General features: G+C 54.3%; 2 protein-coding genes across 8 annotated transcripts in view; one reads left to right on the forward strand and one right to left on the reverse strand.

Moving 5' to 3' along the window:
* Positions 1–4,857, forward strand: OPA3 (outer mitochondrial membrane lipid metabolism regulator OPA3). The gene is made up of 2 exons (XM_053268475.1): positions 1–511; positions 2,016–4,857. The coding sequence occupies exons 1-2, from the start codon at positions 214–216 to the stop codon at positions 2,336–2,338; spliced, it is 621 nt and encodes a 206-aa protein (XP_053124450.1). The 5' UTR covers positions 1–213; the 3' UTR covers positions 2,339–4,857.
* A 1,109-nt stretch (positions 4,858–5,966) lies between these two features.
* Positions 5,967–20,870, reverse strand: part of VASP (vasodilator stimulated phosphoprotein) — a 29,139-nt gene continuing 14,235 nt past the window's right edge. For 4 of the 7 annotated variants that reach the window (XM_053268589.1, XM_053268590.1, XM_053268584.1 and 1 more), the window contains 13 exons: positions 17,361–17,532; positions 15,814–15,982; positions 14,987–15,056; positions 14,017–14,078; positions 13,272–13,573; positions 12,614–12,711; positions 12,110–12,170; positions 11,875–11,911; positions 11,085–11,130; positions 10,796–10,858; positions 9,312–9,393; positions 8,762–8,819; positions 5,967–7,418 (listed from right to left, as the gene is read on the reverse strand). In XM_053268589.1, the coding sequence (XP_053124564.1) occupies positions 7,381–7,418; positions 8,762–8,819; positions 9,312–9,393; positions 10,796–10,858; positions 11,085–11,130; positions 11,875–11,911; positions 12,110–12,170; positions 12,614–12,711; positions 13,272–13,573; positions 14,017–14,078; positions 14,987–15,056; positions 15,814–15,982; positions 17,361–17,532 (1,258 nt within the window). In that variant the 3' untranslated portion in view covers positions 5,967–7,380. The remainder of the gene's footprint in view (positions 7,419–8,761; positions 8,820–9,311; positions 9,394–10,795; positions 10,859–11,084; positions 11,131–11,874; positions 11,912–12,109; positions 12,171–12,613; positions 12,712–13,271; positions 13,574–14,016; positions 14,079–14,986; positions 15,057–15,813; positions 15,983–17,360; positions 17,533–20,870) is intronic. The other 3 variants (XM_053268585.1, XM_053268586.1, XM_053268587.1) reach the window with 3 other exon arrangements.

Here is a 20,870-nt window from a genome sequence, read left to right on the forward strand (position 1 = left end):
TGAGTGGCGTCCCTTTTGTGGGCTTAAGCCTTTACAGCAAAGCCAAACCGGGAAAAAAGATAGGACGTCGATCCGCCCTCACGCTTGGAGTGAAATAATTACATATTCATGAGAGAAAACGTTGCTCATTAGCATGCCCCGCCCACACGCTACCGAGCCTTGGGCGTCACAGGCCTCTCTCTGCATGTTCCTAGGATCTATGATCATATAGACATGAGCGCCGAAAGAGGCGGCGGAAGTATTTACTGGGGCGTGGCCTGTCCATGCCTGCGCGCTGACGTCTGGGGCGGCGTGGTGAGCGACGTAACGTGCGCGCTGACGTCCGGGACGGCGTGGGCTCTCCGCGCAGGGGCCGCTGGGAGCGCGAGGATGGTGGTCGGCGCCTTCCCGCTGGCCAAGCTGATCACCCTGGGCGTTCGGCAGCTCTCCAAGCCGTTGGCCGCGCGCATGAAGGAGGGGGCGCGGGCCAGCCCCTTCTTCCGCCAGTACATCTGCGGACCCCCCGCTCAAAGTAAGTGAGGAAGGGAGGGAGTGTGCTGCTGCCGATGCTGCCGACTTGCGTCTCCGCCGATAGGGGGAGCAGCCCGTCAGCCTTGAGGGAAGGGCCAATGGCAATGTGAGGAGACGGGGCATGGGGGAGCTGCCGGCCAATAGGGCGGTAGGGAAGGCTGGGGCTTAGGAGGGAAGTGGCCAGTCGGGAGGCGCGAGGGGCGGAGCTTCAGGGGCAGCCGCTGGGGAGGTGACCTTGAGGGGTCTCTTCCCCCTGGGCAGCAGCCCTCTTGGCCCTGCCCGGCCTCCGTGGTGCAAAGAAGTGTTCCACCTGCTCGGGGACTGGACCCCCAGCCAGGAGCCTTCCTGGGGCAGAACTTGGCCCGAGGGCTCCCAGGTCCTGGCCCATGGATGGAAGGGAGGGAGGGGTTGTCGTTATGGTCACAGAGCAGCCGGAATTAGAAGCAAGTTGTTCTAGTAAGAACTAATCAGCCTGCTTGGTGATGGTACAGCAGGGAAATGACTTGACTAGCAAGCCCGAGATTGCCGGTTCGAATCCCCGCTGGTGTGTTTCCCAGACCATGGGAAACACCTATATTGGGCGGCAGCAGCAGCGATCTAGGAAGGTGCTGAAAGGCAACATCTCACACTGTGCGGGAGGAGGCAATGGTAAATCCCTCCTGTATTCTGCCAAGGACAACCACAGGGCTAGTCTGTGGGCGCCAGGAGTTGACACTGACTAGAGGGCACACTTTACCTTTAGACATCATCAACCGCCACTGGAAAGATGCTGTGCTGAGGCTGGATCTGACCCCGGCTAATCACTACTGCAATTGGTAGCGATTACCCTGTTTTTTAAATAGACAGACTGGAAAGCAGGCTAAAAACACAGCACCGCAGCAGTGATACCTTAGGTATCACAGAATTGCATTCACAGCCACCATAGGTAATCGTAAGTAAAATTTAACCTCATTAAAGAGCAATACTAAACCACACGATCATGTTACTTAATCAGTTTACAGCGACAGGTGCAAGCAGCAGAACAAAGCTCAGGAGCTCTGTCGGTAATGAATGAATTCTGATCCGAAAGAAGAGAAAGATACAACTCATCAGACCTACCTGTCATTTTTAGTAAAACGGAAGTGATGAAAACAAGAATGAATGTCTTGGAAAATGGAGCAATACGAAAGGACATGATCCACAGTTTCCACCCCCCACCCCACAAGCAGTGCTCCCTCTAAGGTGAGCGCATACATATGTGCTTGCCTTCAGTTTTTTGTTGTTCGCTCAGTTAATTTTAGATCCCACTCAGGTTGAATCAGGAAGATCCCAGTCTGAATACCTTGTGCACACACTGCCCTGATACTGACACCCAGAACAAAACTCATTCTGCACACAAGAAAGGAATTAGAGAGAACACTGCACCCCACTCCCACCCCAGTCACAGGGACAAATGTGCTCATAATAAGGAATGTTCTGAAATGGCCTCGTTCAGTCAAACCCTACTCTTTCCTTCTCTCCTGCAGTTTATCACTGGATTGAGATGCGGGCCAAGATGCGGATTATGGGCTTCCGTGGTGCTGCCATCAAGCCGCTGAATGAGGACGTGGCCGCTGAGCTTGGTGCAGAACTGCTGGGTGAAGCCATCATCTTTGGGGTGGGGGGGCTGTGCATCTTCTTGGAGTACTCCCGCCAGGCCACCAACAGCAAGAAAAAAGAGGACGAGCTCAACAGCACCCTCCAGGGCCTGCAGGAACAGGTGGCAGAACTGAACTTGACTGTGGAAACTTTGGACGCCCGGTTGCGTGAGGTGAACCGGTTCCTCGTGGATGTCTCAGCCAAGAAATAACAGGCCTGTCAGGGAGATGGTCTTGAAACTATGCTCTGTATGTATGGGTCACTCCACACACCCCTGGATGTGAACCAGCAAGGATAGCTGTGGAGAGCACTGCATACACAGCAGGATTTGGGAGGTGGCAATTCCTGCTCCCCCGCCCTCACCTGCTGAATTGCCTGGCTTCTTCCTAGAGTGTAAATACTGAACCAATTAAAGAAAGAAAGATATTCTTACTTTGGTGATTATGGGGAGGCGTTAGAACATGCCCAGGTGCATGTTGTCATTCCAAGGGGCACAGGATTTAGCCGTGGGACCTGTACAGAGGCGGGTGAAGCAAATTTCTTTCTGGCATTTGTCCTGCAATGTTTAAGTGGCTCTATAATCCTGTAGGTAGAGAGAGGAGAGTTTTGAATCCAGAGGCTTGAAAATATGAGTTAGGGAGTATCCAATTCAGTTGAATATCCTAACCCTATCTCTATCCAATTGAATATGGCAGTCCTACTTCTTTGTGTGGGTTTAAGACTAGATAGCCTTTAAAGTTCCTTTTGGTTCTGAAATCCATTCTGAGTTTGCACTGGCTTAAGGAATCCTTTCTGGTTCACTCTTGAACAGCACAACATGTGCCCAAGTGTGGAGTTTGGCCAGTTGGGGCATGAGCAAATCTATCCAGAGTCTCCCCGAAAGGACATCAGTTGGTGGCAAAGCCTTATGCTACCCCTCCCATTCTATAATGTCCTGGGGGGAGGTGAAAATGTTCATTATCAGCAGGGCAGGGGTTCTTCGTGATCCCACAGGAGAGGGGGTTTTGAAACTTGAGTCCCAGCTGTTGCTGGACTACAACCCCTTTGACCATCATGGTTGGGGATGAGACCTGTAATCCATTATCAGGTTTGGGAATCCCATACCATAGGAGACCAACTCTTAACAGAATAATCATGAGCTGCATCAATCAGTGTGCACCATCCAAAAATAGAGCAGGCAATTTGCTCTACTGGTTAAAGATCAGAAGCCAAAACCAAAGCTGTCCTGCATCCCTTTAATGAAAATCTTTGTACATGCACTGTATTTCCCAGGACTTGGTGTTCCATAGGCCTTAGTACTCTTCTGAATTACTTGAATAAATAACTTCTTTAAAAGCACTGGCTTTGTCTTTGTCCTGACAGAGGACAAAAAAAAAAGCCTGCATAGCAGGGCAAAACTGTGCTAATAAAGATTATCAGCCCTTTGTCCCTCTCCCATTCCAATTTGAGTCACCACTATACTCAAGATCACTCAATCTTCTCAAAGCTGCCTCGTAATCCCTATTTTTAGATTACGACTACCTGGGCCAGTGAGGCTGAGAAAAGCTCATTGTGCATGGCTTGTGTAGCAGACTGATGCCCCTCTTGAATTCTGAAGCAGAGACATTTCTAACCTTTTCTTTGGTGGGGGAGTAATTGTAGGCCAAGAGTTCCTCTTCTAATGGTTCCTCTTCTAGGGCAAGTGGAATCAGGAGTAAAAAACCACAAAAGGTTCCAGCCAAAGGCCGCAGCTGATCTTAAGGGTAGGAGGCAGCTTAGTCCTCCCTCTGCCCTGAGAGGTATCCAGCCCCGGGGTAGTTGCAGGTTTCCCTAGCTGTTGATCCTGCTCTCTGCTCACACCATCAGAATACTGACTCACTTACTGCCTCTTCAAGCTACATGTGCCAAAATATTCTCCTTCCCACCCCACAAAAAACAGACACATGCCATCTTTTCACGATATTTTTTGTTTAAGTACAGAGGGAGGGGATCTATTACTGTCTCAGTACTACCCAAGATCTTTTCTGCCCAGCAGTATCTAAGCATCTCACACCTTTGGCATCCCATTTTAAGACTACTGTATAGCAGGCCTTTGGGTTCTTCCATCATGTCCAGTGCTTTCCTACTTAACATTCAGGCATTCACACCATGTTGCAACATTGGAGTTGCTTGTAATAAAGGTATTATTCAGAATGTGGGGCTTGGATTCCCCACCCCATTTGGACCAACATAGCTACTGCTTTTTAAGGCAGCTCTCAAAGGTTTCGCATACTGCTGCACTCTTTAAATCCAGTGGCCAGCAGATGGTACTGTTGCTTTAGGAGACAAATTTACACCTCCCCTTCAACCTGCACTCCCAGCAGAAATCCAGCTTGGGTTCATTGCTGGTCTTCAAGAGAGCCCTCAAAACCTGTTTGTTTGGTCTGGCCTTTCAGGGTTTTAAAATTGTTTTTAAAAGGTTTAATGGTTTTAAACTGTGTAGTTGTAGTAGTAGTAGTTGTAACATTTTATATCCCTCTCTTCCTCCCAAGGAGCCCAGAGTGGGGTACATGGTTAAGGTTATCCTCACAACAACCCTGTGAGGTAGGTTAGGCTGAGAGAGGCGTGACTGGCCCAGAGTCACCCAGTGAGTTTCTTGGTTTTGTATTGATTGTTTTTAAATGATTGAGTCACAGATTTTGTTCCTGTGTACCGACCAGAGCCTTTTGGATGGGGTGGTATAAAAATATAATAAATCCAGCTGCATCCACATCTGGAGTACTGCATACAGCTTTGGTCACTGTACCTTAAGGAGAATATTGTAGAACTGGAAAAGGTGCAGAAGAGGGCAACCAAAATGTATCAGGGGCCTGGAGCACCTTCCTTGTGAGGCTAGGCTACAGCATCTGGGGCTTTTTAGTTTGGAAAAGAGGCAACTAAAGGGAGGTGTATAAAATTATGCATGGAGTGGAGAGGGTAGACACAGCAATTTTTCGAACTTTCACAACACTAGAACCAGGAGTCACCCGAAGAAACTGAAGTTTGGGAAATTTAGGACTGACAAGTACTTTTTCACACAGTGCATAATGAATCTATGGAATTCCTTGCCATGGAATGTGGTGATGGCCACCAGCTTGGATGACTTTAAAAGGGGCTTAGATTAATGGAGGGCAGCTCTATCAGTGGCTACTAGTCTAGTGGCTGTGGGCTATCTCCAGCCTTAGAGGCACGATGCCTCCAAATTCCAGTTGCAGGTGAGAAGGCATGCCCTTGGCTCTTGCCAGTGGGCTTCCTAGAGGCATCTGGTGGGCCACTGTGTGAAACAGGATGCTGGACTAGATGGGCCTTGTGCCTGACCAAGCAAGGCTCTTCTTATGTTCAATAATCATAACCTGTATTCCAGTCGCAGCCAAAACCACTGAGCAGGCAGCAGAGGCCCTTCCCCTAAATTGCCAGTGTGGTCCTGAGCCATTTGTTACAGAGCAGCTATATAAGAGTATTAATAATCCTACCCAGCCTGTATGGGGTTATGCGCCAAATGCTAAATCTTTGAATAGGAACAAAGGTATACCCTATCCAGCCATCCAAACTGGAGCCAGGGGTTCAAAAAAAAAGTTGAATCTTTGAGCCAGCAAGTAATTCAATATCTACCAGTGTACAGACAGTCTTTCACTCCTTTGCACCCAACTCAGACCTCTACTGCTACACATATTTGTATGCCGGTTTCCAACCAAAAAGCGGTATATAAGACCAACCTTTATTTCAGCATAGCAACATTAAGATTATAAATGTGAGGTTTCAAATCAGGGCGAGTCCTGGTAACCCCACAAGCTCGTATGCAAACTGATTTCCCAACTACCCAGTGAAGACACACACACACGTTTTGCAATTTACAAAAAGGAAAAGATTTATTCCTAGAGAAGTTTGGTGTACGTGCTCGAGGTCCTAGTGCCCATCTGCAGGTGAGTGGGTGCCTTGTGTCAGGAGAGTGGGTAGAAATCAGGCAGAAAGACCTAGCAATCAGTAATAATAATAATTAAAAAATCAAAATATAATATTCCATCCAGCTCAACAAAAATAATAAAACAAAGTCAAAAATTACAGCTTGGTAGAAAAGCCAAGATCCTGCCCTGTTTCCCCTCCACTGCCTCTGAAAGAGGTAGAGGGGTAAAAATAAAAATAAGTTACCCAGAGAGGTGGGGGCAGGGAGAAGGGGTATCAGATAAAATATTCTAAAGAACGCCACCATCACAGTGTGTTTAAAAACAAAAAAACAAGAGGAATGAGCACAGTGCGTAAAATGAGGAAGGGTCCTGGAACGTGTGCGGTGGGGGGCTTGGGGCCCTTCCTTGCGGCTGGGCAGAGTTCCATCTTCTGGGGCGTGCTGCATGCATGGGTGGCTGGGGGCGTGTGGTGTAGGTAGGGATGTCCTTAAAAGTGGTGGTTGGCAACCAGCAGGTCAAGACTAGATTTCGGCCAGCTAAAGCGCTGGCCTCAGACTGCTGCTCCACTCGCTCCGGGATGCGCCGCTGCGGCAACTATCCCAGCAGCCGCCTCTTCTGCAGGAGGAAAGGCCTGAGGACTCCTTCCCCGCCACCCCAACCCCTCAGCTCCTGGATTAGTCAGGGAGGCCACAAGACAAGAAGGGGGCACAGAAGGGAGCCGGCCCACGCTCCCAGGAGGGCTGCTACATTGCCAACCAGCGCCTTAAAGGAAAGCAAACTTCTGCAGTTTGGTGAGTGGGAGCTCCGGAAGCCGCCTCCTTGTGAATGAGATGCTCCCTCCACCTCTTCCCCGCTCTGAGGCCCCAGGCTCTAGGTGGGCTGCCTACACCCCACCCACCCCCAGAAAACCAAACACAAAAAAAACAAAGTCTCATAGACTGATGACGGGTGGGGTGGGGTGGGGTGGGGTGGAGGTGGGGCGGGGCCTGAGGGGCTGGCCCTCTCTGGGAATGGCACAGTGTAGGGGGGCAGGGGCCAGTTCCTCCAGGGAAACAGCCCCCTCACCTCCCGTGGAAACAGCCTCTCGTGGCGGGGGAGTGGAAGGAAAAGGGCGCTGCTATTGCTCTGGGTAAGGCACAGGCGGGGGTCCTGCCCTTCCTGGGGTGGGGGGCCCACCACAGATAGTCTCTCTCCCCCCACCCTGAAATTGCACAGTGGGGGCCAGAGGCCGGGGAGCTGACAGGGAAGGGGGTGTGAGGGTTAGGGGTGGCTTCTCTCGTTTTTTATTCATTTCTACACTTTGGGGAAAGTTAAATTGCTGACTCCAGATAGCAGGCGGTTGTGGAGGGGGCTAAGGGGAACCCCGCTTCCGCAGCTCCGTTATGAATGCTGTGGGGAGAGGGAGAGAGAGAGAGAGAGAGAGTCAGTTACCAAAAGGGGACGCAGGGTAGCCTCTCCCCCTCAATCCCTTCACACCGTTCTGTTATTTCTCAGTCCTTTGCAACAGCCCTCTTATTCTGGCCTCCAGGGTGGTGAAGTGCCCCTGCCACCTCCAGTCCCCACCACCTCACAAACTACCACGCTGCTCATGTTCTCTCTGTAAACCACCCTGAGCCGTCTTTGGAGGGGCGGTATAGACATCAAATAAACAAACGAAAAATAAATAAACCTGGCATCACACACACACACCCCCGGGGACTCCACCTTCACACCATCATTCCACGGAGGGAGAACAGGGCTATGCCTCCAGGACCCACTTCCCTAAGGGAGGCCCCCTCGCCACCCTCCCACCTGGCAATAGGGGCTTCCTGTATATGTGCCCCTTTGCTTTGCAAGAGGCTGCCCTCCACTGATGTGAAGCCACGAGGAGTCTGCTCGGATTGTGCTCATGATTAAAGCTGCAACATCCGCTCCCTGCAGCGGGTTGCCAGTCGTTCAGCTGCACACCTCCTCAGCGGAGTGTGGAGTCGCACCAGCGACAAGATGCATCTGCCCCCCGGAAGTCTAACTTCTAGAGACCCCTGCGAGGGGAACTACATCCCGGAAGACAACTCCAGGGTCTCAGACCAACAACATTTGTGGAAAGCACCTTCCCAAAAGGTGAAGGTGCTTTCTCCAAAAGCTCCCTCTTGCACACGGCTCCCCAGGCTCAATCCTGGATGCTTCCAGCCAGGGTTGCAGCAGACCCTGGAGAGCCTCTGCCGGTTGCTGGAGGCAAGAGCGATCCAGATGGACTCCAAGGACAAGAATAACAAAGGCCTACCAGAAAACAGAAGCCACCTAATGGCAGAGCAGGGAAATGACTTGATTAGCAAGCCAGAGGTTGCCGGTTCGAATCGCCGCTGGTCTGTTTCCCAGACTATGGGAAATGCCTGTATCGTGCAGCAGTGATATAGGAAGGTGCTGAAAGGCATCAGCAGCAGCATCAGGCAATGGGAAACCCCTCCTGTATTCTACCAAAGAGAACCACACGGCTCTGTGGTTGCCAGGAGTCGACACTGACCAGAGGGCACACTTTACTTTATCTAGCAGAAAATAGGGGCTGTGTTGCTGATGCGCTTCAGCCCTAAGCAAGCACAGAGAGGAGTTGGGAAAGGCCACCCTTTAAGTCTCAGTGGCATCTCAAGTCTAAATGGGCATTAAGGGACATCCTTGGATGCCAGCTCCGGTCCTGGGCAACCAAGCAGAATTCCTCTTTGCCCAGCCCTTCTCTCCCCCCCCAGCTCACTCACCCTGTATGATCTCTTCTTTCACTTTCTGTAGCTCCCGCCGGACCTCCTGCAGTAGTTCCTAGAGAGGGGACATGCATCAGTGGGGGAGACACACATCACTGCTCGCTCATCAAGCCACACAAGAGCAGACACTCAGACATGCATCCCATCCGGAGCTCCCAGCCAGAGGGGGTTGGGAAAGGTAGCCTGACCGGCTGGCTGAGAGCAAAGGACTTTCCCACCATCACTTCTGTTTTCACTGCTGGCCAGCCAGATGCCCCAGGACAGCTCACAACAGGCACCACGGAGATCGTTCCTTGCTGTGCATTCCCAGCTTCTGCTAACCAAAGGTATACTGTTCCTGAATATGGAAGTTCTATACCTACCCACTACCCTCAGTCAAAGGCCAGTGTGGCAAGGAGGATGGGAATTGTTGATGTTGGACTACAACTCCCATCGTCTGGTCAGGGATGATGTAATACTACATCATCTGGGGACCCAACTTTGAGAACGCCTGGCTTAAAGAAACAGATGGGGATCAGAATCAACTGAGAAGTTGGGTCATGGTTACCTGTTTCACCCGTTCCAACTCAGACTCGTCCCCTCCGCCACCGGCAGGTTCCGAGCCAGTAATTGCTCCAGCGGATTTCATCCTGGGGTGGTGAGAAGGCATTAAGATGAGAACTGGCTTACTGGATTAGATGAGAAGGCCCATACACAGAGATGGGACCACGAAACACACACACACAGGGCGTTCCAAGTCCCTTATTCATCAGGGACACACAGAGACAATTTACGAGCAAATGCAACCCCACGGTACTCCAACTGTGAGCACAATCCTGGTGGGCCTTTTGCCCTGAAGCCAGTTCAGATGTTTGGGGTGGCGGGCCTAGGCTAGTCCTCGTACAGGAAGGGATCACCAGGATGGGTGTGTGTGACTGGGGCAGAGACTTGCAGGTGACTACCCTTCTCCCCAACTTCTGCGCTTTCCTTATGCAGTGGTCTACTGCTCGGGGGTGGGCAGGGGAAGCCGTTTTGCACCCGTGACAGCTTCATGGAACATAGGAAGTTTCCATATACTGAGTCAGACCCTTGGTCCATCTAGCTCAGTATTGTCTACACAGACTGGCAGCGGCTTCTCCAAGGTTGAAGACAGGAATCTCTCTCAGCCCTGTCCTGGAGATCCTGCTGCCAGGGAGGGAACCTGGAACGTCCATGTTCTTCCCAAAGTGGCTCCCTCCCCTGAGGGGAATCTCTTGCAATGCTCACACTTCGAGCCTCCCATTCAAGTGCAACCAGAGTGGACCCTGCTTAGCTAAGGGGACAAGTCATGCTTACTACCACAAGACCATGCATTCCACAGTGTCACCTGTAATTTGAGCCATTAGGTTCAACGGTTAACAGCTCCATTTAAACAGCCAGGGAAGGATACCACTTAGGAACATAGGAAGCTGCCATATACTGAGTCAGACCCTTGGTCCATCTAGCTCAGTACTGTCTACACAGACTGGCAGCAGCTTCTCCAAGGTTGCAGGCAGGAATCTCTCTCAGCCCAACATTGAAGATGTTGCCAGGGAGGGAACATAGATGCTCTTCCCAGAATGGCGGCTCTATCCCCTGAGGGGACTATCTTCCAGTGCTCATGCATGTATTCTCCCATTCATATGCAACCAGGGTGGACCTCTACCCACTTTCTTGGAAGGTGGGCGTCTTTCCTCTATGGGCCACACATCAGTGCTCTAGAGTCTAGACTGCAGAGGTGAATCCCCTCACGTATAACGCTGCCAAGTTTTTTCTGAACCAAAGAGCCCCAGCGAAGGTCCTCCGGCCCCCCAGGCATTCTGCCTAACCTTCTCTGCCAGTTCACGCCAAATGGGGCTGCACCATAGACTGGGAGAAGGGCCTGGCCATATTGGCTGGCTCCCCACCACCACCTTTTTCTAAAAAACACTCTGGTGAATGTTTTAGTCACACTTTACTCGCTGAGACGTTCTAGATAGCTACAATCTATAGAGTACTTAGCCAACTAGTTTATCCGGCTCTCCTGCCTGATACCTAAATTGAACTGGAGGCCGGGCTGGGGCTTGGGTCGTGGTGCTTCTTGGGGTCACCGTTTTCCTGATGGGGGAAGACAGAGACTGAGACCTGGCTGTGGCGGGGAGGCAGAGAAGCCCCAGACCACCCCGGCTGCTCTCAGGCACGCGTGCAGGTCCTGGAGAGAGCCTGGCCGTCCTGCGGGGACTCTCCTGTCTGGCCATCCTGCCCTAGGACAGCGGGGTGGGGAAGCGCGAGTTCTCCTCCCGCTACTTCAGGGGACTCAAGCTGACCGACAGGCAGGGCTTACCTGGGTAGCGTCGTGCTGGTCTTCTCCCAAGGCCTCCGGAAGGAGTCTGCAGAAAACAAGGTAGAGCGGTTGGAGTGGACACCGTGGGCACCTGCAGCTCTCAAATCCAGACTTCATGCCCAATAGCCTAAAAACCGGGAACTCCCCACACAGATACCTGCAGGATTTCTTTCTGCCTCTGCTAGCCTTAGGGAGGCGTGCAAAAGGTTGGCAGCCTCACCACCTCTGAATGCTGAGTCCAGCTCCTCCTGGCCTCTGCCATTTCAGCACATACCGCTCACTGAGCTTCACCACGCAGCTTGGCTCACTTGCCTGAGTCACCTGGGACCGTTTCCTCTGCATGCACCCAGGCGACAGAGCCCCTGCTCTCTCATGAAACACTGCACAGGCCAACGAGTGATGAGGAGGTGGATGGCGAAGGGCCCTTTTTGTTGGGTGGGGGTGGGGGAAGCAGCTTTCTATTCTAGGATCCTCTCAGCAACCATATGGACTAGAAGCTCGTTCTTTGAAAGAGACTGTCAGTGGAATGAGTTCTGAGGGAGAGAGATCCCATGGGAGGTGGGAATGACAGACACCCACACACCCTGCCTTCAAGAGGGGTGCCCAGCAGGTTCAATGGGAGCAATGGAAGGGGTGGGAGCTACCGCGGCTGCATCACCATTTAGAAGCCTCAAGGCGGCTTACATGCCGTGCAATTGATTGCAGCTGGGGATGATGGGAGTTGTAGTCTTAGCCAGCTCATATAACCTGGTGCCCAAGTCAGCCTACTCCACTGCTCCCTTTCGCTCACCTGTGGTCTTGGCGCCAACGGCTTCCATGTCATCTTGCTGCAGAAGAGAGATGGGAGAAGGAGAGGGGTCCGTGAGCTGACAGGCGACAAGCAGCGCCACCCCCCAATCCCCACACCCTGTGGGTTTAGGCTCAGCCAAGCCAACCAACGCCCTCACAGCCCTTTGGGAGGACGTGTGGTTCAAACAGGGCCGGGGTGGGGGGGTGCTGGGCACAGAGGGCCCCCGTTTCCTTACGTGTGTTGGGCCTTCCTCTTTCTTTGGAATGGGCTTCTCGCCTTGTTCCGTCACCTTCCTCCTGCAGGGGCAGGGAAAGAAGAGAGGCAGGCAGGCAGGCGTTAAGCACCCTCTCGAAGCAGCTGGGTCCAAGGGAGGCAAGCACAACCCAGGCCCTGAGCTGACTCTTGACCCATCTCCAAGGCCAGCCTGGGGCTACTCTTACCAGGATATCCTGGACTGGTTTATAAAAAGGAGCAGCGGGGGTGTGTGTGTGTCGGGGGGAAGTGGCAGGAAAAGCAAAGAGATGGCTTAAAAGGGGGGGAGGAGGAGGAGAAGCAATATGCAAAGGACATCCCAAGGTGGAGCAACAGCAGGCCCAGGAAGAAAAATCATCAAGCCATCGTCAGGGTGCAAAAGGGAATCCAAGTTCCGATGGAGGGAGGCATATCCCTCCCCCTTGAGTGGTGGGGCTGAGCAGAGCTCGCCTCCCAAGCCCCACCCCTGGGATCCAGCCCCACTCACCGTCGCGCCAACATCGCGCTCATTTCCTCCATGAGCCCACCCCCACTCGGCCCAACCGGTGGGGCCCCGCCTCCGGAACTGGGCTTTGGTCCCTCGTCCTGTGGAGTGGGAGAAGGGAGGGGTGAAGGCCAAGACGGCACGCCGGTTCCCCCCACTCGCCGCTTTAAGCCCAGGAGAGGACCCACCTTCAGGGTTTTCGGGATTCCCCATCTCAACCCCCACCCTCCCCCAATATCCTGCCTCCGCGGGCACAAGGCTTGGGGAAGCCCCACCACTCTGGATTCTGTTCACTTTCATCCAGGCCAAGGAGATGGCTGCAGGAGGGCAGTGAGAGAGACGGCAGGTGGAAGGGGTGCAAGCCAGCAGCCCCTGTCCCCACCTGCCATGTCCTGCAGCCTGAGCCCAGCCCATCTCCTTCACAGCCCGCTCGCCAGGGGCAAAATCCTCCTGCCTCTCTCCCCCATGGAGGAGAGGAGGGGCAGGCTGAGCGCCAATCCTGCCCCAGCTGCCACAGGAGGGGAGTTCCCTCCTCTCCGGCCTCCATCATTTCCTGCAGGGCGGGGCCATGGCGACTCCAGGAAGTGACGTTCTGCCAGGGTCCCCTTCTGAGGAGCTCAAGAGGCCCCCTCGCGACCCCCCCCACCCCCCAGGAGCTCACCTTGCCAGTCTTCTTGAGCTTCGCCCCTGCAAGAGCAGCCGCCAAGCCAGTGGGTGGCCCCCCAGCTCCAGCAGGGCCCGGCGGAGGGAGAGGTGGCGCTGGGGGTGGCCCCCCTCCGGCAGGGGGAGGGCCTGGGGGTGGGCCTGGCGGCGGGGGAGGCCCGGGAGGAGGCGGCGGTCCGCTTGGCACTCCTGGGGGTGGCCCTGGAAGTCCTGGCGGGGGGCCAGGGGGTGGGCATGGTGGCGCTGAGGGCGGTCCTGATGGCACCGGAGGGCCTCCTGCCGAAGGGGTCACTGGAGGGGCTGTGGCAAGAGAGATCAGGTGGGGATAAGGCAGGATCAGCAGAATTTCCTTGGGAGGGAGGATGTGGGGGGTCACCCTAGCCCCACACCGAAGGGCAGGGACCCTGAACCTCTTCCACATCCCAGAATACGCCTTAGTGTTTAGCAAAATGCCCTCTGCTCCACCCCCCCCCCCCAGCCTGGCAGTGTTAATCCCCAGTAAACCACTCGTTTACGCTCCAGATATACACGCTCACAGGTGGACCGGCCTCATCCTGCCCATTGCTTCTGGAGACAGATGGCCTGGCCAATGCTGAAGAGGTAGCCTGTCAGGCTAGGCCGAGGGCCATACCGGGAACCCCAGCCTGCCCCCGTCCCGCCCAGGTGCTGAAATGGAGAATCAGAGGACCTTGGGACAAGGCGGCCCCCCCTCGGCTTTGCGCCGCCCTCCCCTCTGGACCCACCTGAGATCGCCACTCGCCGTTCTCGCTCCGCTTGCTCCTGCTGCTCCCTCTCCAGCTGCTGCCTGGTTGGAGGAGGTGGCAAGGGGAGAAGGGGGAGAGGGGTCAGCTGCACCTCCGGGACGGAGCCCAGGGGGCTGGACAGGATCCGTCCCACCCACCCCGTCCGCAGCGAGTGCTCTGTCCCATCACTCACTTGTAGGGCGGAGGCTCTGGCAAAAGGGGGCCCAGGATCCCAGAAACAGCAAAGCCACACATGCCAGAAGGGGAGAAGCCGAGCTTGAGATGAATGTGTCTCTCCAAGAGTCCCGGGAATGCCTCTGGATCAGAGGCAGCAAAGAGGGAGGGAGGGAGGGCTACACCTGACCCCTAGGGCCCCACAAGCCGATTAGCAGCTAAGCTGGCAGCTCCCTCCTTCAGCCGCTCAGGGAGGCAGCGGATGACACCTAAACAAGCCTCCCCCGCCCACCTTGTTTCACTCCAATCAAGCTACCTTTAAATTAATTGGCGGCAAAGACAAGGCATAATTCGCACTAGGGACCAAGGGAGGAACGGAGAGCACAGCAAGAGCCCGTGTGGCCCAGCAGAGAGATGCTACTGGACTCTGAGAGACCTGGATTCAAACGCCACCTCAGAAACCGACTCGCTGGGTGGCCCTGGACACACCACTCTTGCAGAAAAGTCTCCCTGGGCCCCCATCCGTGAAGCAGGAAGAGCACAGCAAGTGCCCCCAGAGGTCCTGGGTCTGCCGAGGGTCTTCTTGGCATGGGTTCATTTCTGTGCATACAGCCCCAAGTGTGCACTTGGCACGGAGGAGGAGACGCCCAAGGCCCACGGAAGGCGGCTTAGGGGAAGCCGAGGCCAAACAGGAAGCCCTGCTCCAGCGCAGAGGCAGGATTTCAGAGAGGAAGCCAGGGAATTTCCCCAGGACAGACACACACACACACACACACAGCGCCCCAGCAGCCCGTACCTTTTCTGCAGTTCCACCACCTCATCTGGGGAGGGGCCATTCTGAACAGGCCGGGGCAGTGCAGCGTTCCCTTGGGGGAGAAAGCAGACTCTCAAAACCAGAGGCCAGCCCTCCTCCAGCCCCCACTTTTCATCCTTGGCAGGACATCTCTGCCTCGGCCCAGCCAGGGCTTCTCCCACCCCAGCCAAGAACGTACACAAGAGCTGCCTTCTGGGTCTAACCCGCAACAAGTCCAAGCAAGGGTTTCCAAAATTATTATTTTAAACAGGTACCACAAGGAGTGCGCCATGCGGTGCTATTAGCAACTTTGGGGTGCCCGTGTCAACGGCTGCACTCCTGGAGTTCTTTCCCTTTTTAGGAGAACACTGCGATATTTGCAGATTGGGACGCCAGTTCTATGCAGCCCACTTCAGGCACAGCCCAGCAGGGCTGACTGTGTGGCACCAGAGAATGTGGCCATTTAAGCAGCAGCCACCAAAAGCACCTGTGAACCCAGACTGCCCACCCACAGAGGCAGGTGCCCACTGGTCTCTGCCCAATTTCTGTGGCCCACTTCCATCCAAATGGCCCTCCCTTGGTGGGGAAGGACTGTCAATGCTGCTGCATCTCCACATTGTGTGGGGCTGGGTGATTCCGCCCTCTCCCAAGGCAAAAACACAAAAGCAGAATGACTAGCTCTTTGGGGAGGCTGGCCTTGCCCCTCCTTCCCACCAAGAGGCATGCCCGGAACAGTAACTCATGCAGAAGATACCCCGCTGCTATGGCACACACGCAGGCATCCTGAAGCTCCCAGCCCTGCCATCACACACACACGCAGCCCTCCTCACCCGACTCCAGCATCTCCAGGACATGCAACATGCCAGAGGCAAACTGGCTGGCTTCCTCTTTGGTGCCAAAGTTCAGCCCCCAAACCTGGCGGGCATCGCGCCACTGGTGAAAATTGGGCGTGGCCTGGTTGTATTTCAGCCCTTTCAGGATTGCACTGTTAATGACCACCTTTGGAGGAGAGAGAAAGGGGAGACAAGAGCAGATGTCAGGCAGACCAGGACAACAGGTGCAGAGCGCCCACCTAGGAGGGCTGGGCATCTGCCGAGGTCACCCTCACCTTCAGAGGAGAGGCAGGGGCTGAGCAGGGAGAGGTCTTCCCTGTGGCACTGCCTCATCTGTGGAGCTCTCCTGCTAAGATCTTCCCCTCAGGGGATGGAGCCGCTCTGGGAAGAGCATCTGAGGTTCCAAGTTCCCTCCCTGGCAGCATCTCCAAGACAGGGCCGAGAGAGATTCCTGCTTGCAACCTTGGAGAAGCTGCTGCCAGTCTGTGTAGACAATACTGAGCTCGATAGACCAAGGATCTGACTCGGTATCTGGCAGCTTCCTATGTTCCACCAACACATACTTCTTTCCAGAAAGGTCTTTTCAGGCAAATACTTTCTTATTTGCCCAGGCCTTGTATGGAGCCTTGTATCCCACGTCAGGCCATGAGTCCATCTGGATCAGGACTGTCTGCATGATTGCCAGCTGCTTCTCCAGGGTCTCTGCAGGGAGAGGCCTACCGGGGAGCTGTCCAACTGGAGATCCCACCCAGAGCCCTCTGGGCACAGAACAAGGGTTCTAGCACCATCCCTAGAGTGTTGCTGTGGTGCTTTAATTTATTGAAAACATTTCTAACAGCAAAAGAAAACAGCAGACAACTAAAACTGAAGTGAAACCAGAAACCCAATTAAAACCAATTTTAAAATGTTTCTTTAAAGAGGGTTTTCAGATTCTTTTAAAAACTGATCAAGGAAGGAAGACGGTAATTTTTGTTCTCCTTCGGGCTGTTGTGGTTTATAAGGCTGTTCCAGTCGCTCCTTAAATAGGAAAACTGCCCAAGAAGTTTCTAAACCCACCGAAGGGCAGGATAGTAAATGTTTTTAAAGTAAGTAAATAGAGGACTAGTGAAGAATGCCTGATGAGTGGCGTTGCTGGTGGCGGGGTCTTCACATGCGCCCCCTCCACTTCAACACCATATATGAAGAACATAGGAAGCTGCCATATACTGAGTCAGACCGTGGGTCCATCTAGCTCAGTATTATCTACACAGACAGGCAGCAGAATCGGAGAATGAGTCTCCCATTCAAATGCAACCCGGGCGGACCCTGCTTAGCTAAGGGGACAAGTGAGCCTTGCTACCACTGGACCAGCTCTCCAGAAGCCCCGCCCTCTGCCACAGAATTGCAGGTCTCACGACTGCTCTTCTGAAAACGTGGCTCTGGGCGTCCAGCGCCGGATGGGACTAGCTGGTTGCACCACGGAGATGCCACCCCCTCTGGTCAGGCCTCAGCCCTTCCTTTGCTCCTGCTGCACCATGCATGTGCGGCTGCAGGGTGTGCCTTACCTGTTGGTCGGCCTGCATCTTGCGGCCCACCACCCGGAATGTGTTGTTGGCAGGGCTGTGGTAGATCTGGATGCGGCTGAAGGCTGGGGGCCCGCTCCCCGCGGGTAGCCACTTCTTGTTGGCATCATCGTAGAGCATCACAGTCGCTCGAGTGCTGCAAATGACTGACTCGCTGGATTGGAGGGCACAAAGGGGAGAAAGAAGGGGGCAGGCGTGAAAAGGTGGGGCGGGAGAGTCAAACAGACACCTTGCCCGGAAGAGGGTGAGGGGGCGCACACACCCCCACACCCCAAATCCATTTCTAACACATCGCAGAGTCACTAGAAGGCAGAGTCGGCCTCTCCAGTTCAGGAGTTCCTTCCCGTATGCTGGTGGGAAGGGAGGGAAGGGAGGAAACAAAGTCTGTGCTCTACTGGTATCATGCAAATTATATTGGTCTTTTATGCAGATTTGCATAATGCCCCCACCCTTCTGCCTTGACATGGAATTTGCGATTTTTCTCCTTACAGTCAGACACACACAGGCAAATAAACACCGAGGCTCAGAAAACATGGCCGGGTGCAGGGGGACAGGAGGCCACACAACCACTTCCTGACAGTCCCGGTTTGTGGGTTCTGGACCGGCTTCTCTGCCTTTAAGAGCAGGCTGACATGCAGCCATCTGGCAGGTGAAGCTTTCCCCATCATGCTGGGGGGTGAGGGGTGGGGGAACCCCCTTGCTGACATGCTGTGTGCCAGGCTGCTGCTACAGGCAGAGGAGCAGGGCCAGAGAGAGTTGGCAGCCTCACTCTAGGTCTTGCTGCCTTCATGGCTTTCAGCCCCAAGCCCAGGATTCCCGTCACATCCTCCTGCAGGCGCACCGATACCACCCCTGACATATGGACTCCATCTGAATGGAAACTTCTGCAAAATATCAGCTCACAGAAGCCTAAACAAGCCGCACCAGGAGTGTGTTTTTGGCAAAAGGGAGTGCTTTCCCAGCCCCCTGCCTGGATTCCCCAGAGGCCAGGCCTTATATGGGTCCCCAGGGGAGATCAACTGGGGGGGAAATGGGACTCCAGCTTCCTTGTCTGGAGCCTTCCCTCAGGCTCGGAGGGAAGCCACCACACAGGCAGAAATTCCACAAGTATAGCTCTTCCTATACTCTTCCAGAACTCAACAGGTACAGATCTTCCCGTCACAGATATGAAGTTATTGGAACAGATGCATGTACTGGATTTGCACCTCATACAAGCATAGAGATTCCGCCAGGAAAAAGAAGGGCAGCATGGTAAGAGGCAAGACTATCAGGAAAACCCAGCAGGATGCCTGTGAAACATTTTTGCATATAAGCCGGTGAGGACAAGATTTGGGCAGGCTCAGACTGGCCCACCGGGCAACAGGGGATATTCCCGGTGCGCCCCACCCACGGGGCACCCCTGCGCCCTGCCGCACTTGGGAGCAGTGAACACTCCCACCGTCGCCCTCCCCACATACATTCCACCGCCCTCTCAGTGCCCCCAGCCCGGCCCAAAGCTTAGACCAAGCTCAGGGGCAGGTTTGTGTCCCAGGTTCCCCCACTGCACGGTTTCAGTCCTAAGCAGGCTCGCCGATGCTTGAAGCCAGAGATGCCATACCAGGAACATGTCTAGACTACCAGCTTCGACTGGTTTTAACAGGCCTCTCGCCTCTCCTTACGGAACAGTAGCTTTGGGGAGGGGAAGGGTGTCTCTGGGCCTCGGCCAGAGTTCTCAGTGCCACCCGCAGAGGAAGAGCCCCCAAGAATCCTGCGGGGAAGCCACGGCAATTAAGCTTCTATCGAGCCGGTTCAGTGTAGGGGGCAGAGACCCCACTTAGATCAGCTTAGAATTCCCACTCAGCCATGAAGCTCACCGGTGACTTGGGGCCAGTCACTCTGGCAAGTTATTTAACCTGCCTCACCAGGTGGGGATTGTGAGTGGGGTGTGTGTGGTGGGTGGGGGGAGGAAAGCACTCCCCTGAGCTCCTTGCAGGAAGGGTAGGTTCAACTGTACTACATTTAAGCAGGAGCAGAGAATGGCTTCCATTTGACACCTTTCAGTTCCTCCTGTCCGAAACTGAGACCAGACCTGGCACTTGCCACCTTGGCCTGGGCCTTGGGGTTGAGTTCACCCCCAGGGCATGACCCTGATGAAGGGGAAACAGTTCAGGTCCTTGTGGAGAAGCTCCCTGCACACTACCACCCTTCCCTTCTCAACTGCCGTTATGTCCAAGAGGTGAGGGCCCCATTTTTGTCCACAATGCAAGCAGGCTCACGTGCAGCGCCCACCACACCAGGACCGCCCCAGAATCCTCCTCTCCAGATAACTGAACCATCATTGCCCCATGGGGTGGGCGGCAGGAACCTAGGAAGTCAGAGCAGAATCATGTGGAGGACCATTCACACGGACGGCAACTCAAGAGGAGGACGGAGTTGCCTCTGACCTCCTCCACCCTCACCAGCACCAGTTGGGGACACGACAGCTCATTGCTTGTCAGCAACCGCATGGCTATCGCTTAGGCTAGGGGTTTCCGCAAGAGGAAGTCAAGGCACACGGAAACCACAGCACACAGGAACCCAGCCGGGCTGACTCTCAACACCACCAGGGCGCCCAACTTGGCTGCACCTCAGGGAGGGAGGCCTGTGGTCCGTGGGTAGCTAGAGCCGGATCGGAAAGACCCAGTAGCCCCACTGCCCAAGCCCCACTTTAGCTAGGGGATGCCCTGATTGGCCATGGAGAAGCGCTCACTCAACCTGTTTCTTCTGTACAGAGCTCATTCGCAGGAGAAGATGCAGCAGTAGCTGAAACACACTTTGCAAACCAAACCAGAACATACGGTAGGAAGCTGCAGGGATACCATTAAACCCGAGATACTGCATTTGAGGAGGAGGAACATGCACACCAAGAACTCTCTGTGTTTTATGCAAAAGCATACCATTTTATCTGCTGAAGATCTGCAACCAGGAAGCGCTAACATTACGACCAGGTCAAACGACACGAACAGAGCATTTGCATGGCCTTGCACACGATAGCCTGCTCACATGTTCAGGGGCTACCAGTTCATTGGTAATTTTGAGAAATGAAGCGGTTCTGCTGGGAAATGGAGGCGCATCCATTTCTGAGGATTTTGTCCCACGACATGAAGGACTAGAAACTTGCTTTAAGAACAAATGTGACAAACGGTCTCTCAAGAACACGCACGGTGTTAGCTTGCGGATCAGCACTGGGACGTGGCCGTGGACACGTGGAACACTATGGAGCCTGCCCCATTCCCACCACTGGGCCCCCCACCACCACTCCAAAAGCTGCCCAGCCAGTTCTTCCTAAATTCTTTGCAGTTACCCTCTCCAAGGACACCAGTGTACAATTATGGGAACTGGAGGAACCGGAAAAGCAAAGAGGCCGAGGGCACTCCTGGGCTGGGGTCTGTGCACACATGCAGGGCCGGGGTACCAACGGGGGTGCCTCCAGCCCTTCGTTTCCAGAGGGAGGAGGTGAGCCCTGGCTGCCAC

Source organism: Hemicordylus capensis, chromosome 7 (genome assembly GCF_027244095.1).
Source record: "Hemicordylus capensis ecotype Gifberg chromosome 7, rHemCap1.1.pri, whole genome shotgun sequence".
NCBI classification, from domain to species: Eukaryota; Metazoa; Chordata; class Lepidosauria; order Squamata; family Cordylidae; genus Hemicordylus; species Hemicordylus capensis.